This window comes from Rhinatrema bivittatum, chromosome 2 (assembly GCF_901001135.1).
Source record: "Rhinatrema bivittatum chromosome 2, aRhiBiv1.1, whole genome shotgun sequence".
NCBI lineage: Eukaryota > Metazoa > Chordata > Amphibia > Gymnophiona > Rhinatrematidae > Rhinatrema > Rhinatrema bivittatum.
Window position 1 is genome coordinate 697,502,821 of NC_042616.1, and position 13,532 is coordinate 697,516,352.

A 13,532-nucleotide genomic window follows, 5' to 3' on the forward strand; every position below is an offset into this window, starting at 1 on the left:
TCCCTGGAGGAAGGAGAAATACCTCCAGGGATGGAACCATAGCGAATCATGCTGCACTTCTTCTCCAAAGACAAGTTACCAGTTCTCGTGTCCCAGACCCTGAAGACGCTGGACATTCCAGGCACGGACACCACAGCGGAACCAAAGATGAACCTCATCTTAGTCTCCCTTCGCCAAGCCTCATGCTACTTTCCAGTATTTCAGGCCGTACAGCAACTGATTGACCTGGAATGGAATGCCCCAGAGGCCAGCTTCAAAGGAGGATGGGCCCTAGAAGCCCTATACCCCCTGGAACCCGTGGCTAAGGAACTCCTGCGCTTCCCAAAGGTGGACGCCATGGTCTGCGCAATCTCCAAGCACACGACCATTCCTGTCAAAGGTGGAGCAGCACTAAAGGATACCCAGGACAGATGTCTGGAATCCATCCTTAAACAATCCTTTGACGTAGAAGCAATGACCCTGCAGATCACTTCCTGCTGTACCGTAGTAGCATGTTCTTGCCTGCTCCTCTCCAGAGACGCAACCACGCCTGGTGAGACGATGGAACCTGCGGTATCCTTCCTCACGGATGCAACTTCAGACCTAGTGCGCACCTCAGCCAGGAGCGTCGCCTAAAAGTGGCAGCCAGAAGACAACTATGGCTCCGAAACTGGTCAGCCGATGCGACCTCCAAAGCAAACCTCACGAGGATGCCCTTTAAAGGATCTCTCTTGTTCGGAGGCGAATTGGAGAAGCTAGCCAACAAATGTGGCGAATCACCAGTACCTCGGCTACTGGAGGACAGGAACAAAAGAAATCAGCGCTCCTCCCCTCCAAAAGAACCAAGGGCAGAGGAGCTCAGCGCTTTAGACTGTGCAAGAACACACACTACCAAGCACCTCGCCCTGCAGGCAGGGCTCAGTCCTTTCGGAACAGACACAACAAGAGGGGAGCAGGCTCAGGTACAGGCTCCGGCCGCAACCCACAATAAGAACACTGGGCAACAATGAAAGTGTTACTGACCTAAAAAGGTCCTACTCTGTAGTATCTTGGTGTGCTAAACACGAATATGACCATGAAAAGTTTTTATTTGCTCTCGTTTTTAAGATATTTAATATAGTTCACTTTCTATGTTTAGTCATGTAAATTTATCCAGTAGGACTGTAAATAAGCCTAGAATGATGTAATATTGCATAATGCCATCATGCACACATCATCCAGAGTTTATTACATCATTTTCTGATGCAATGCAGTTCTACTGCCATGCTGCTGCTGAGTAAGCTGACGTCAGCAGTGTACTATATGAAGCCCAGTCAGAAAGGGTGAGCATTTGAAATATTCATGCTGGCTGACTACTGCTGGACACTCCGCAGAGATGCTCCCAAACAGGTGTACAAGAGACAAGCAAAGAAATCTAAGATGTAGTCTGACTTCATTTTTCAAACGGTATTAACCGTAGGTCTCCTACTATTGGCATACAATTCAAGATGTAATTATATTATTGCATATTACAAAAAAACTAGAGCCAATTTTGCATTTTTACAGTCACATTCGTGTTTAGCACATGGAAATGTATAAGAATTGACTAATTTCATTTCCGTAACATGACTTTTGTGAAAATTTGTTGCCCAGTGGAATCAGCAGACCCATCCACAGGAAGAAGTCATAGGGGACAGACTTACCCTCTTCTACCAAAGATGGGTCGAGATAACATCGGACAAGTGGGTCCTAACCATCATTCAAGAGGGATATTCTCTGGACCTCCACAGCATCCGTCCAGACACATTTGTGAGATCACCATCCCACTCCCACGCCAAGAGTACGGAAGTGGAAACCACACTGGCAAGACTACGCAACCTAAATGCGATAACTCCGGTGCCCACGCACCAACAAAATACTGGTCACTATTCAATTTATTTTATCGTGCCCAAGAAGGAAGGAACGTTTCAGCCCATCCTGGATCTCAAGACCATCAACCGTTACCTGAGGGTACTACACTTCCGCATGGAAACCCTATGCTCAGTCATAAGAGCAGTACAGCTGGGAGAATTCCTGACCTCACTGGACCTATCTGAAGCCTATCTCCACATCCCGGTCCTTCGCGACCATCAGCGCTTCCTACACTTTGCGATACTAGACCATCATTACCAGTTCCGGGCGCTACCCTTCAGACGAGCTACCGCCCCTTGGACCTTTTCCAAAATCATGGTGGTAGTGGCGGCAACACTGAGGAAAGAAGGAATCCTCGTACATCCTTACCTGGACGATTGGCTGATATGGGCAAAATCTCCAGAGGAGAGTCACCAGGGGAATACCAGAGTCAAGAATCTGCTACAGAATCTCGGGTGGATCGTCAACACAGCCAAGAGCTGCCTGCAGCCCTCCCAGTCACTAGAGTATCTGGGAGTCCAGTTCGACACCAAGCAGGGCAAGGTTATCCTTCCCCCTCCAAGGAGAAGGAAGCTGATGGGTCAGCTGCAAAAACTGTTGAACTATGCTCCTCCCAAGGTATGGGACTACCTCCAAGTCCTCTGCCTCATGACGTCAACCCTGGAAGTCGTTCCATGGGCAAGGGCCCACACGCGCTCGCTACAATGTTCCCTACTGTCAAGATGGAACCCATCGTCACAGAACTACTAAATTCACCTCCAGCTACCAGCAGAGGTCCAGACCCAGCTACAATGGTGGCTACTGGAAGACCACCTGAGCAAAGGAGTAAACCTATCCCCACCAAACTGGATCCTACTCACCACGGATGTGAGCCTGTGAGGGTGGGGAGCCCACTGTCAGGAACTGATGGCCCAGGGACAATGGGACAAGGAAGAGGCAAGATGGAGCATAAACCACCTGGAAGCCCGAGCAGTCAGACTAGCCTGCCTACAATTCAGCCACAGACTCCGGGGCGAGTCTGTCAGGGTCATGTCGGACAACGCCACAACCGTGGCCTACATCAACCGCCAGGGAGGAACCAGAAGCCAACAGGTGTCCCTGGAGATAGACACCCTCATGGTGTGGGCGGAACTAAACCTACAAGGGATTTCGGCCTCCCACATCACGGGAAAAGACAATGTCTCTGCAGACTACCTCAGCAGAGAGAGCCTAGACCCAGGACAATGGACACTGTCGACCACAGCCTTCCAGTTGATAGTAAACTGCTGGGGAACCCCAGCCATGGATCTACTGGCAACCCGGTCCAACGCTCAAGTTCCCAAGTTCTTCAGCCGCAGACAAGAACCGCAATCTCGGGGAATAGACGCCCTCGTCCAGACCTGGCCACAGGAAGACCCGCTGTACGCCTTTCCTCCATGGTCACTGCTGGGCAGAATCATCCGCAAGATAGAACACCACAGGGGACTAGTACTTCTAGTGGCCCCGGATTGGCCGAGACTTCCATGGTACGCAGACATGCAAAGACTTCTTGCGGGGAACCCTCTGTGCCTACCCCCACACAGGGACCTCCTCCGGCAAGGACCAATCCTCCACGAAGACCCAACTCGATTCTCTCATGGTCTGTCCCTTGAGAGGACTCTCCTGAAGAAGAGTGGATACTCTATGTCAGTGATTGACACTCTGTTTCAAGCACGCAAGTTCTCCACATCACTGGTGTACATACGAATATGGAGAGTATTCGAAGCCTGGGGGTGAGGACCGCGAAATTCTCCCATGGACAGTCAAAATCCCCATGATCCTGGAATTCCTGCAGGATGGCTTGAAGAAGGCATTGTCTCTCAACTCCCTCAAGGTTCAGGTGGCCGTGCTGGCCTGTTTCAGAGCCAAAGTGGATGGCATCAGTCTATCAACCCATCCAGATGTTTCCCGCTTCCTGAGAGGGGTCAAACAAATCCGACCATCCTTAAAGTGGCCGGTGCCCCTATGGAATCTCAATTTAGTACTAGACTTCCTAGCGGGAACTTCCTTCAGACCAACACGCGGTCTGACACTACGTCTCCTGACCTTGAAGACCTCATTCCTAGTGGCAATATGTTCAGCCCGTTGCATCTCCGAACTTCAAGTGCTATCCTGTCGGGAACCATTCCTCAGGTTGACACCGAGAACCATACACTGTCCCCTCCTTCCCACCAAAAGTGGTTTCTCAGTTTCATTTAAACCAAACCATCTCGCTGCCATCTCCAGATGAACATAAGCACTCGGAAGACTCACGCCTCCTTCGCCACCTAAGTGTCGGCAGACTCCTAGTTCGATACCTGAAAAGATCGGAATCTGTGCGAAAGACGGACCACCTTTTCTTCCTTCATAGCGGGAAGAAACGGGGAAGCAGCCTCGCAGGCAACCATAGCCTGCTGGATCAAAGAAGAAATCAAGGTGGCCTATGTAGAGGCAGGGAAGACCCCACCTCTACAAGTCAAAGCCCATTCAACAAGGGCCCAGGCAGTGTCCTGGGCAGAAACCAAGATGCTGTCGCCCACCAAGATCTGAGGAGCGGCGACGTGGTCCTCCAGTCACACCTTCTCCAGGTTCTACCGCCTGGATGTCCAGGCGCGGGAGGACACAACCTTTGCAAGGGCAGTATTAACTGGGCCACGGGCAGCCTCCTGCCCTGCTCGTGAGTAGCTTTTGTACATCCCATTGGTCCTGAGTCCATCTGGCTACACGCTAGGAAATGGAGAAATTATTTCCCTGATAATTTTGTTTTCCTTAGTGTAGACAGATGGATTCAGCATCCCGCCCATGGCTGCCCCAGAATCTGGGAACCTCGGGTAACAAACCCCGAGAACAAGACAAGCACGGGTAAGCCAGGTATTACCCCTAGTTCAAGCACCCATAGTTGCCGGGTGTCGGCGTTATCCGGTTGAGTGCACGGGCGGTCTCCAATTTGGAAATCAGTTGAACCAGTCCTAGTTAATCAAGTTATTTAAGCACACATATATTCACAATAGCTTTTCAAGGAGAATACTGAAGAGCTGAGCTTCCTGCACGGTTATATGTATGCTGACGTCAGCTTTGAAATCTGACTCCGTCTCCCATCTGCTATCAGGAGTACACTATACCCATTGGTCCTGAGTACATTTGTCTACACTAAGGAAAACGAAATTATCAGGTAAGTAATTTCTCCAATTTATGTGTGTGTAATTTTATTCTTTTGGGAGTTTTATGGTTGGATCTTGAGTATCAGTGTGGGAAAGGAGAGAAAGGAGAAGATCTTGGGAAAGGGGAGGAAAGAAGGAGGCAAGATTTGGGGATAGGAAATGGGAGAAGGAGATGGATAGGGGAGGAGAAAACTTCTGGGATTTTGTTGGGGAGGGATCTACAGAAGGGAGAGGGAGGTATCCTTTCCCCAGCAGCAGCAATGCTCATATCTACCCACTGCTTCTTCTCAACAGTTAACCTTTTTCTACCCCCCCCCCCCCCCAATCCCAAGTGCCAGTACACAGATATGCACATGTACATGTATGTTCCGCTGCTTTCACACACCCCAGATCACTCCTCCACTACCAGACCTGCTTTCATCTGTTGAACCCATCCCTGTTCTTTCTTCCTCCCTTGCTGTTTAGGTCAGTAGGAGAAGAAAGCAGTAGTTCAGATCAATCCCAGGTGGTAGACAAGAAGGACGTGGCCTGAAATGCTGCCACTCATCACCACCCCCTGCCAACTCGATCAGCATAGAATGGGGTAGGGAGTTGCAAACATATGTTGCCTGTCAGCAAGCCACAGCTTCCCAGTTCTGGCTTGATCCCCAGGTCTCCTGTAGTAATTCCACAGGGACTGGCCCGTTCTATGGCTAGGGCTGGATTTTGCAGCACCTGTCTCGATAGACCCAGAGATTCTGCCTTTATCAAAGATTTTCTCGTTCTCTTATTCCATCTCTGCAATTCTTGTTCTTGTCTGTCACTTCTCCCTCTCCCTTTTTGTTTCGAATTCTTCATAAAATACTTTCGCTCTCTGTCTGTCCCTGTTTGGATCTACTGAGTATGAAGAAATGCAGCATCTCTGCTCCAGAAGGCTCCATTGTTGCCTTCAAATTTCATCTTACCTGTGTGCATGAGACAGCATCCTTTTCAGACATTAACACTTATCTTGAACTGGTATTTAAAAAAATATATAGCTTGGTGGTTTTCTTTGCAGAGTGAATTTCTGAGCGCATCACAGTTTAATGAATAGTCCCTAAATATCAAGTTCCATGATGTTTGCATATTAGGATGCTATTTGCAATTAATAGAACATAAGAACATAAGTTGCCATACTGGGTCACACCAAGGGTCCATTAAGCCCAGCATCCTGTTTCCAACAGTGGCCAAACCAGGCTTACAAGTACCTGGCAAGTACCCAAAAATTAAGTAGATCTCATGCTACTAATGCCAGTAATAACAGTGGCTATTCCCTAAGTCAACTTGATTAATAGCAGTTAATGGACTTCTCTAAGAATTTATCAAACCTTTTTTAAACTCAGCTACACTAACTGCACTATCCACATTCTCTGGCAACAAATTCCAAAGCTTAATTATGCATTGTGTGAACAAGAATTTTTTCTGATTTGTTTTATATGTTCTACTTGCTAATTTAATGGAGGAATAAATAATTGATTCACATACCATATTCCCAACTCTTTAACCTATCAAATTATACAATGAAAGCTAATATGTATGCCTATTTCTGTATCATACTATTTTTTACATTAATAAAATATTGTTTGGTTATAAATGGATTTACCTTATGATATTTCCATGTAATGCCCCTTGGAGAGGGCAATTTTAATACTGCCCACACTGGTACAAAATTTGTGGGTACATTTTACGTTTGAACCAGTATTCAATCAGAAAGCTTTCCCTCTGAAAATTGCACAAGAAAAAGTACCTGCAGAACTTTGTACCTCCTGTTTGTGGGTACTTTTTTCAGGTAGAGCTATGTGCATACTTTTGAAAATTCAAAGGTATGTGCAGAAATGCAAGCATTGCCCCATCCCTGTCCCCAGGACTGCTACTTCTCACTGCGGGTAAATGTAATCCTTAATGGTACCAATCACACAACAAAACCCACACACACCAACTGGTGTACTCTAGTACACACCAATGTCAACAACCAAAAAATGAACAGTGTACCAGTTAGAAAATTACTATAACACCCCAAAACCCCTATGAGAAACGAGTTGTACACATGATATGTCTACTCGTGAATAGAGGGTCTTACAAAATTTGTTTGGCGTTTTGGGGTGTGTTAGTAATTTTCTAACTGGTACACTGTTCATCCTTAATGGTACTACATGTGCAATTTCACCTTCACGTAAGGAAAGCAATTTTCAAAAGTCTTCACATATCTTTGGCTATTTATCTGCAGAAATGGCTTTTAAAAATTGCTGTCCTTATGACTATACCTTTTGATTTGAGCTTCCATTTCTCTGGCTTACTTTTTTACATTTTTAAAAATGTTGCTGCTATCAGTTTTTTGGGTTTTTTTTTTTTCAAACCATTTCATTCAAGTGTCCAGAAAAAAAACTGACCAAATAGTAATGGAAATAAATACATTATTAAAGTCTGGAAGTGAACAAGTTTTGGCTAGCCAGATATGTGTTCTTTGTTTTTGGAAGTCAAAATAACAATGAGACGTCAGTAGATGAGCATATTTGTTTTTGCTTGTTTATTAATTGTTGTCTTATTATTTAGACTTCTAATTGGATTTTATTTTACATTTTTACAAGTAAATATCTGCAAATTGGGATAAAATTATAATAAGTATAATTTTCATAAAAGCAGTAATATGTTTTCAAATGTTATGGGGAATTGGCTGACTCAGTAGATTGTCAGTGCAATATTATTCTGCAGACATTAGCTGCTGTTAATTTTGTCTCTCTGCCTTTGTTCAGTTTTTCAGTAATGGAACAAAAGCCCTATACCAAATCAAAGATTTATCGCAAGCTAAGTTCTTTCCACCTCTTCAGACAGTCATGCTGCCTCCCAGTTCATTTAAAGGAAAAGTGGCTTTTATTACTGGTGGAGGTACTGGTCTTGGCAAGGGCATGACCTTTGCCTTGTCCAGTTTGGGTGCAGAGTGTGTTATAGCAAGCAGGTAAGTGTTGCTGCCTACATTTAACCTATCTATTAAGTTTTGTTGTTCTGACTGAGGCAGTTTTAAATACTTTTTCATGGTCAAAGAATATTTTGGAATCCAGTGTGGATGAAAGGTCTTCTAAACTGATGATGTGTACTATACTAGATAAGGATGGTAGTGACCAAATTCTTATGCATAATATACAGTGGGGTAGATTTTATAAATTTACGCGCGCGCGTACTTTTGTTCGTGCACCAGGCGCGAACAAAAGTACGCTGGATTTTATAAGATATGCGCGTAGCCTATAAAATCCGGGGTCTGCGCGCGCAAGAGGGTGCACATTTGTGCAATCTGCGCGCGCCGCCTGTTCCCTCAGAGGCCACTCCGAAATCGGAGCGGCCTCGGAGGGAACTTTCCTTCTGCCTCCCCTCCCCGGCCCTAATCAAACCCCCCTACTTTTGTTGGCAGATTTACGCCTGCTGGAAGCAGGCGTAAATCTGCGTGCGCCAGCGGGCTGCTGGCGAGCCATCATCCGACCCGGGGGCTGGTCCGGAGGCCTTGACCACGCCCCTGGGCAGGCAACATGCCCAGCCCCGGGACTTACGCACGTCCCGGGGCTATGCGTGCACCGGCGGCCTATGCAAAATAGGCGTGCCGGCGCGCGCAGGGCTTTTAAAATCCGGCCCAGTATGTTTACCTTGGACAAGCAGGATGAATTGGCCACACATGGGTGATATCATCTGATGGAACAAGTGATGGAATATTTTATTAGCTAGAACTAGAAAGAACTAGAAAGCCTTTCTGCTCATGAACAGCTAGCACCACGCAGCTGTGCATTATAAGGCCCCTTCAATTGGTCTTTTTCTTTTTTTTTTCAAGTTAAGGTAACGCTGCAATGAGTGAAAGTACAAAAAACAACATCAGCATAAACCAATACAGCCACCTGTTACAAACATCAGTGTAGAACTAACCTCTTGGTAGGAGCATACATGCAACATGGTGTTTAACATTTTACCCCAGTCCCCCCCACCCCCCCCCCCCCCCCCCCCCCGCATGTCATAGTAAATCAAAATATAATTGGTCGGTAAATCACCAGTCACTCCACCACCACTCTAGAGCAGACCTGGGCGGTATATAGGGTACTAGTTCATCCCTTTAATGGTTGGTAAAGGTCAATGGTCTCCATGCAATGTAGGGCTGCCAAGTCGCGTTAAACTTGGCCAAACGTTGATATTTCAGGGCCGTAAGACGGTATAGGGTGCAGGTTTTGTCCAGACGTCGTAGAAGTTCCTCCGGCGTAGGTGGTAAGGGTCGCTTCCAAAGGTATGCAATTTCCAGTTTGGTCGCTGTGCACACCTGATGCACCAGGATTTGACCTGGCTGAGTAAGAGAGTCCTCTGGTGCAAACAGTAGTGCCTGCTCAATTGTGAGATTGCAGGGGGCTTTCAAAAGGTGCGATAATAAAGTTGAGATATAAGTCCACAACGGTTTAATAAAGACACAGTCCCACCACATGTGTAGATATGTGCCCCGTTGATGGCACTTTCTCCAGCAAAGTGGGTCCAAGCGGGGATAACAATGATGTAATCTAACCGGTGTGAGATGCCACCTAAAAAGCGTCTTATAATTAGCTTCTATGATCCGCGTGGAAATATTCCCCCTGGAGACCGTAGAGAAGATAGTAGACCATTCCTCCTCAGAGTAAGCCCTCCCAAGGTCAGCCTCCCATGCCAACATATGAGGAAATTTGTAAAAGGGCCGAGTGGATAATTGTCTGTAGATTTTGGAAATAAGGCCCCCCACCGCTGGAGTTGCAGTACAATAGCCCTCAAACAGGGAGCGAGAGGTTGACATGAGGCCTTTAGCCCGGGCACAGAGCAGGAAGTGTCGTAGCTGCATGTAAGGGAGAAACTCCGTTGAAGGGAGGCGGTAGGTCTCCTGAAGCACCGAAAATGGCAGAGGAAGCTCCCTCTGCATAACCTGTTGAAAGCAGGTAACTCCACAGTTTTTCCAGAGCTCATATGCTTTAGGGGGAAGGCCGGCTGGAAACGTGGTGTTATGGAACAAAGAGCTAAGTGAGTGGTACTCCGAAGATCCCACCAGCTTGTGGCGCCATCTCTTCCACACGTTGTAGGTATGCCTGGTAGAGGGGGTAAGCTGAAGGTTCGGTCTCCACGTTTTATCGGGTTGCCAGATGAGAGAGGACAATGGTGTCGGCCGGATCCATTCTTGCTCCAACGCAACCCACGGCTTCAAAGAGGCGGAGCAGTGCCAGTCAATAATGGGCCGAAGCTGAGCCGCCACGTAGTACCAGGTAAGATTAGGAAGGCCCAAACCTCCCTCGGCCTTAGATTGATAAAGAATCTTTTGAGCTACTCGAGGGGGACAATGGCGCCAGAGGAAGCGAAGCAGCTTTCGTTGCCATTGGAGAAGCGTGGTTCGGCTGATAGGTATAGGCAAAGTCTGGAAAAGGTACAGCAGCCGAGGTAGGAGGTTCATCTTGATGGTAGCGAGGCGTCCAATCCAGGAAAGGGGTAGAGAGTTCCACTTTTCCAAGTCCTTATCAAGTTTCTTAATTAAAGGAGTGTAATTATGGTGAAAAAGATCAGAGATGTGACTACTCAAATAGACCCCTAAATACTTAATCGTAGAGGCAGCCCATTTAAAGGCATGATTAGCTTTCAACTGACAAACCATATCGGGTGGGCAGGTAACATTCAATATCTCAGACTTGTCCCAGTTGATCTTGAACCCAGAAATAGCACTGAAACGAGCCAGCTCCATTTCGATCAATGGGAGGGAGACAGTGGGGTTCCCAACCGTGAAAATAATGTCATCCGCGAACAGAGATAACTTGGGCTCACTATCATTGAGAGAGAATCCCCGCACCTCCCCATTGCCTCGGATCGAGATAGCCAGTGGCTCTAAAAAAATAGCAAATAAAATGGGCGATAGGGGGCAGCCCTGCCGAGTTCCCCGTTGTACTGAGAAGGGAGTGGTGTAGTAACCATTGATTTTTAAACTAGCCAAGGGGTTATGGTAAAGCGCCTGTAGCCAATTGTGGAAGGAGGATCCAAAGTCCATGGCATGTAATGTTTGAAAGAGAAAAGGCCAGTGGACCATGTCAAAGGCTTTCTCCGCATCGATGGCCAGAAGGAGATGGTCCACCCGGCACTGGGAGGCCCCCCATATAACATTAATTATTTTACGGACGTTATCACTGGCCATTCGACCAGGAATAAAGCCAGCCTGGTCAGGGTGGATAATACGAGTAATGAAGCAGTTAATCCTATCGGCCAAAATTTTAGCAAGGAGTTTAAGGTCTAGGTTAATCAACGATATTGGCCGATAAGAGGCACATAGGGCGGGGTCACGGCCCGGTTTCGCTATGATAGTGATACCAGCGGTATTAGAATCGGCGTGGAGCCTACCCCCCTCCCTTAGGTGATTAAAGTGAGCCTGTAAATGTATGACCAAGTCTGGCCCAAATGTTTTGTAAAACTTGGCCGTCAGACCATCAGGCCCGGGAGCCTTGCCCACCTTAAGGGTTTTGATAACTGCTAAAATCTCCGGGGTCGTTATGTCCGCGTTTAAGCTATCCCTCATGTCCTGAGACAGATGGGGCAGGGGGAGCCCCTGAAGATAATGTTGAATGTCCCCAGTCCGTATGCGGGATTCAGCAGAGTATAAAGTTTGGTAGAACTTAAGGAATTGCTGGGTAATTGCCGAATTAGAGGTCTCTATGCGCCCCATGTCTCCTTTGATTTTTAAAATGTGATTTTGAAAGGACTGCTTTTTCAATTGATGGGCCAGGAGCCTGCCAGCCCTATTATCGCCCTCAAAATGCTGTTGACGAGTCAGATTAAGAGCGTGCGCAACCTGGCCCAGTTCCAACCTGTTCAATTCCTCCCGGCTCTGCGTAAGCTGCTGGAGGGCATGAGCGGAGCGGGATTTGCTATGGAGCGCCGTGAGAGCAGCTATTTTATTTCGAAGTTGGAGACAGGCCGCTTCCCTTTGTTTTTTGATATGGGATGCACGGGAAATAAAGTGACCCCGCACATAAGACTTAAAACAGTCCCACACAGTGACCGGGGACGGGACTGACCCAGTGTTGACAGTGAAAAATTCACGTATAACCTGTGACGTAGACTGTACAAACCCAGGATCTTGTAATAAGGAGTCGTTAAGACGCCAATATTTGTGACCATGTGCCGCCACTGGTATGGTGAGTTGAACAGAGACGGGGGCATGATCAGACCAAGTCACTATTCCAATCTCCGGGTTACAAACCTGGTGAAATAGAGTTTTGTCCACCATCAGGTAGTCGATGCGGGAGTATGAGTCGTGCGGTTTGGAGTAGAAAGAGTAGGACCTAGAGTGGGGGTAGGTAGCCCGCCATGAATCCACCAAATCATGATCAGAAAGAAAGGCCTTAAGGGCTCTGGTATGAACCATGGCCGTGTGCGCAGAACCCCTGGATGTGTCTAATGCTGGTGTTACTGTGACATTAAAATCGCCACCTACGATAAGGAGACCCGAGGCATGCTGTGTAAGGACGGTGTGTAGGTGCTTAAAGAACCCCGCCTGCTCCTTATTGGGGGCGTACAGATTAAGTAGGGTGAATTCAAGATCAAACATCCTAACCCCCAACAGTAAGTAGCGACCCTGAGGGTCAGTGACAACTTTCAGGCATTCAAACACCAATTGTGAGGAAACAAGAACGCCCACTCCTGCATACTTGGCAGTTTTATTTGCAGCTGCATAGTACTGGTGCTGGTAATTGCGGGACTTCATCAAGGCTTCATACCTACGGGTTAGGTGCGTCTCTTGGACGAATACAATGTCTGGCTTAGATGCCGCGATCTCCCTATAAAAAAGGGACCGCTTGTGGGGGGAGTTAAAGCCCTTGACATTCAGAGAAAAAATCTTAAGCTGAGCCATTCATTCGACCTGATTAAGCTCCCAAAACATACTGTAAGAAAATGGAAAGTACAAGGGAGCAAAAACCGCCTCCGAAGAGGCGCGTTGAGAAAAACAAGGGATGAAAATGAGAGAATGAAAACTGCCTGCCATTAGCAAAAAATATGCGGCATGGAGGAGTGGCGTAGTAACAACCAAGATAGCAACAATTATAACATGACATGCCCCCGTTGGAGACCCGGTGCTTCCCATGGTCCCCTTAGTTAAAGTCTGCCAAAAACCTCCCAGCAGACTATCTCCTATCCCTTATTGGGGATATGAGTCACGTCTCAGGGCCAGGAGATGGTGCCCCCCCCCACCACCCACATAGTACAAATACAAGCTAACATGAGCAAACAATAGAACTGGCAACCAGTTCCCATATGCGCTATCAGTAGATAATGCTGAGAACAACTTGGAATTGACCATCCGGCACAGAGTATAACACAGCTCCTCGCCACGGGAGCAAAGCTAGTGTCTAAGTCAGACCCGTAGTAGAGGAAGGTCCCCCCTGTTGTCTTCGGAGGCGGCTACTCCGCTTCCCCACTCTCTGCCACGTGGGAAGAGACGGAGGGGCCGCCCGGGCCGCA

General features: G+C 47.4%; 1 protein-coding gene across 1 annotated transcript in view; it reads left to right on the forward strand.

Annotated features, from left to right (window-relative positions):
* DECR1 (2,4-dienoyl-CoA reductase 1) overlaps positions 1–13,532 on the forward strand; it is an 81,358-nt gene that overhangs the window by 7,916 nt on the left and 59,910 nt on the right. The window contains exon 2 of the mRNA XM_029591630.1: positions 7,799–8,001. Within this exon, the coding sequence (XP_029447490.1) occupies positions 7,799–8,001 (203 nt within the window). The remainder of the gene's footprint in view (positions 1–7,798; positions 8,002–13,532) is intronic.